Below are 4,479 nucleotides of genomic sequence, written 5' to 3' on the forward strand. Positions count from 1 at the left end.
GTATATATCTGTATGTATATATGTTACTATATGTATATATAGTATATATATATATATATATATATATATATATATTATAGAACTCAATGCTGTATGGTAATCTACTAGTCCAAAACGTTCGTTGCATTAGCTTAGTATGTTACAATTCATTTTTCAGTCCCCTCAGTTAGCAAACCTCGGTGCTTTCAAGGCTAATATACACCGGCACACAAGTGACCTTTTGTCTGCAGTGTTATGTCAGTTGATCTGTACTATTATATGTCTTTTGTCTGTACTATTATATGTCAGTTGTCTGTACTATTATATGTCAGAATGCGAATCGGAGTACGCTATATATCCGTGTGTGCGGGGTTGAACATATAGCTCTCGCACCATAAACGTGTCGTGTATAGATTCTCTCCCACAAATCAGTCTTTTTTCTGTGTTTGACAGCTGTTTGAGGCTAATTATAAGGTATACCTATCTCCGTGATATAACTCATACACCAGGCAAGATAGCGGCGGCCGGTCGTAGTCACGCGAAAGTGGAGGCGACGGTGAAGCGCGTGGTGGGACGAGTTGAGGGCTGTCAAATCGCAGACGTGGCTATAGTTGTGGCGGATGTAAAAGATACGCAGTCTATGACCAATATGGCGAAGTCGACACAACTGATTCTGAACTGCGTTGGACCAGTAAGTTATTTAGCTATCTAGCCATCTCTCTCGCTTAGATCTGGGCTGATTGTACGTGTAATGTTGCGATCTGAAAGTCATGTGTTGTTCATGTGTTGTGTGGTGTATTTCGACGCGACTAATTTGTAATAGTTGTGCATATATATGTATAAATATATATATATATATATATATATATGTGTGTGTGTGTGTGTATATATGTTTGTATGTAGGTAGGTGGGTAGGTATGCAGGTATGCATATTTGTATGTATGTATGTACGTATATATATATGCGTATGAGAGAAAGGGAGAGTGGAACAGTAAAGTGCGCACGTGTAATCAGGTTCTTAGCGACCTGCCGATACATCACATCACTATTTCTTTGTAAGATGAGATCGTTATTTCTCGTACATTTGAATTGCCACTGTTGAACTCTCCAACCCGTCAGCAAATATAGCGCAGGCAATCGTTTCTTATTTCAGACTTCTACGCGAACTGATTGGATCATGTATTAACTTATACATGATTTTTTTTCAATGTCCCAAGCTTCTACCTTTTTTTTTCTGGTATAATTATTCTTATTTACTTGTTTTTATACCTCTGACACTTTACCGTAGTTCCGTTTCTTTGGTGAGCCAGTAGTGAAATGCTGTGCAGAGAACGGCACGCACTATGTTGGTATGTAATCTGTGCTGAATTCGTAGCAATCTTGTCGGAGGTTCCAATAGTGTCCTTAACGTACTCCAGTTTTACTACAGAGATGCACGGAGTTTGAGTGTCTGCGAGATTTGTGTTTTGTTGTGCTTAGCTTTGTGAGAGCTTATTGAGCGTAATGGTATGAGTGGAACAGGAGAATTGTTATATACAGTTATAGTTGCATTTCAGAGTACTACATGTTTTGGGGTTAATGGTACTGCAGATATCACTGGGGAGCCAGAATTCATGGAGAGGATGTATTTGAAGTACAATGATGTTGCAAAATCGAATGGCAGTTTGATTGTCAACGCCTGCGGATTCGACTCGATTCCGGCCGATTTGGGGTGCGAGTTTGCTGTGCAGCAATTCAAGGATCGTCAACTGGTGTGTCATTGATATAGTTGACACCGTTATAAATGGTAGCATTGAACAAAGTTGTTTTCAATTCGAAATAAAGTCGTTTGTTGTTTTTGGGTATTTTGAGTGTGTTTTGTGATGTGTTTTATCGTATTTCGTCTTATACTCCTGTTGTTTGGCTTGTCCTTCTGCCTATGACTATATTCACCAATTTCTTGACCACGTTCACTATACCGCGCATAGGTGTCAAAAGTGGAGAGCTTTCTGTTCATGCACGCTGAAAAGGGTGGCTCCGCGCACTACACCACCTATGAGTGTGCCATACATGGATTCGCAAACCAGGTAATGTCAATTTTCTGATCTGACACGTAGAGGGCCCGTGGTTTGACACGAAGACATTAATTCTTCTGAATTCTACCGGCGCGTGTGACTATACGTTGATTATACGTAGTGTGGTACTGATTGCATCTGATAGCATGAATATGTACAGTTATTGTTCGAAGGGAGATTTTTCCCAGCAATAGCATCCACATCTGAATTTGTACAGACTGGCTTCTGATTGGCACCGTGCTAGTAGGATAGTCGAGGTGCCCGCCGCCTGCCGTTTCTGAAAACTAATTAGATTTTTATTATCATGTGCTACTCAATGCAGGGCGAGCTCAAACAAACAAGACAACAAATCAAGGCGATGGACGAACAGAATGGAAGGGGTGGAGCGATAAGTACGGTATGTCCTTATTGCTGTTCTACTTTGTACCTGTCCTGTCGACCGCAGTTGATGAATTGTTTTCTATATATTTACTCGTCCAGTACTCACTTCCTATAGTGAGTGCATTAAAATTGTTTTATATCTGCTGTAGAGTTTTATATGCTCAAACTGTATACTATATTTTGCCTCATAGTGCGTTCCTTAGACAATATGTGTCCATTCGCGCACACTTTATCAGACAATCAAACAATGGAGGATCTCATTCTGTACGTGCTATTACAGATCGGCCCCCGCCCCAAGCCCGGCGACCTGATCCCTTGGAATAAAGCGATGGATGCATACACACTGCCTTTCCCTGGAAGTGATGCGAGTGTGGTAAGTTCAAAGCCTCTTTAGCTGGCAGGATGATATGATCTAATGCGGTGCAACTTGAATTCTGCCTATATCTTTTTGAATTTTGGTTTGCGCTCTGTTGAGCCATTGTATAGAACAGAGCTTTGCTCGCACATTGAGCTAAGTGTCGTGTACGACAATCACACTTACTCTGCGCTATTGACATATCTCATACTTGCCCACGGATACCAACAGGTGCGCCGTACGCAACTTTACATGGATAAAGTGGCTGGTCTGCACCCTGTGAACTTCGGTGCGTCCTTCTGCGTGAAATCTACACTTTATCTGTTCATCACATCCATTGTGGGAATGGTCTTCACTTTTCTGGCGAAGTACGAGTTCGGTCGGAAGTTGCTTCTAGACGTAAGTGAATGTCACGATCAGTGTATATCGTTCATTTCATGAAATCATTCGCGTCTTCACTAGATTGAAAAAGATTTCAGTTTTGAACTCACCTGAAACTGCTGTACTCGGCACACGTGTTCTGCGATTCCTCTGTATTCTGTCTACGCTTATCCGCGGATTTAAATTTTAGTGTCGTAGAACACTTTCACCGTCCCATTCGCCTAATTTCCACTCACTTTCTTTAATTGCAGAATCCAAAACTGTTCAGTTTCGGTGTGTTTAGTCACGAAGGTCCAACAATAGAACAAATACACGCATCCTCGTTTGAAATGAGAATGATTGTGTCAGCATACGACTCACACGCTGCAATGAAAGACCACAAAACGAAGGCTCCCACAATAAAGAAAATGATCCGGGTCATCGGCCCAGGTATGCATGCGTAGTGGCTGCACGTTGTTTTAGTGCGTGCTCAATATAATCGTGTACAATGATGTTTTGGTGCCTCGTGCGACTATTAATTTCACCGAGCATATTTGTTAAGATGCCTGGTGAATCGTGTTCTGTCGCAACTTGAGAACGGACAATAGATGGCACATGATTGTGTTGGCATCACGTGATGGTGTGATGTTCATCCGTCTCCAATCGACGACTACCAATAGCAGGCACAAGATTGTACCTTTGTATGAATATTGCTTATCAATGTTTTCACCATCCCACGAGATTAACTTCTCAACCTGCCCACTGCCTTCGCAGAACCGGGATACATCGCAACCTCCAGCTTCATTGTATGTTCCGCCTTGTCCCTGGTTGAAGACGGCAAGGAGCGTGCTAAGCGCGGGAATGGGCTAGATATCCAAGGGGGTGTATATACACCTGCTGTGGCCTTATTCCATGAGAAGTTCATACAAAGACTGGCAAAACGCAACATCAAATTTGAAACCATGGCCATATGAAGTAGGTACACACACGGAGATACAAGAAAAATACGGCGATTTGGTTGTTAATCTTCACCAGTAACTCGATTCGAGTCAGATGTTGGCTTAATTGCTTTACGCGAGGCTCTGCAGTGATGAGGACAGAGGTGAACACACTTGTCTCACACGCCCACCCAGCAATTAAACAATTCGCTTCGAATGAGAAATCGACATTCTCTTTGTTTGTCTCAGTAAGACAAAAATTACAATATTCATTTTAAAATAGACAATGAAAATTAAAATTCGATAAGAAACGCTACTTGACTGTACCAATACAAAACAATACGATACTATGTTCACTGTTTGGAGCTTTAGATTGTTTCCTAGCTTTTCGCGGCGTTGCTCGCTGACATAT

The 4,479-nt window shown here is 41.7% G+C and overlaps 1 protein-coding gene across 1 annotated transcript in view; it reads left to right on the plus strand.

The window, feature by feature from the left end:
• Positions 1-4,381, plus strand: part of SARC_06153 (hypothetical protein) — a 5,183-nt gene extending 802 nt beyond the window's left edge. Inside the window, exons 3-11 of the mRNA XM_014299953.1 lie at positions 489-670; positions 1,268-1,328; positions 1,570-1,730; positions 1,947-2,045; positions 2,356-2,430; positions 2,695-2,787; positions 3,001-3,168; positions 3,402-3,579; positions 3,904-4,381. Coding sequence (XP_014155428.1) covers positions 489-670; positions 1,268-1,328; positions 1,570-1,730; positions 1,947-2,045; positions 2,356-2,430; positions 2,695-2,787; positions 3,001-3,168; positions 3,402-3,579; positions 3,904-4,103 — 1,217 coding nt within the window. The 3' untranslated portion in view covers positions 4,104-4,381. The remainder of the gene's footprint in view (positions 1-488; positions 671-1,267; positions 1,329-1,569; positions 1,731-1,946; positions 2,046-2,355; positions 2,431-2,694; positions 2,788-3,000; positions 3,169-3,401; positions 3,580-3,903) is intronic.
• The last annotated feature ends 98 nt before the right edge of the window (positions 4,382-4,479 follow it).

The sequence above is a fragment of the Sphaeroforma arctica genome (assembly GCF_001186125.1).
Source record: "Sphaeroforma arctica JP610 unplaced genomic scaffold supercont1.428, whole genome shotgun sequence".
NCBI lineage: Eukaryota > Ichthyosporea > Ichthyophonida > Sphaeroforma > Sphaeroforma arctica.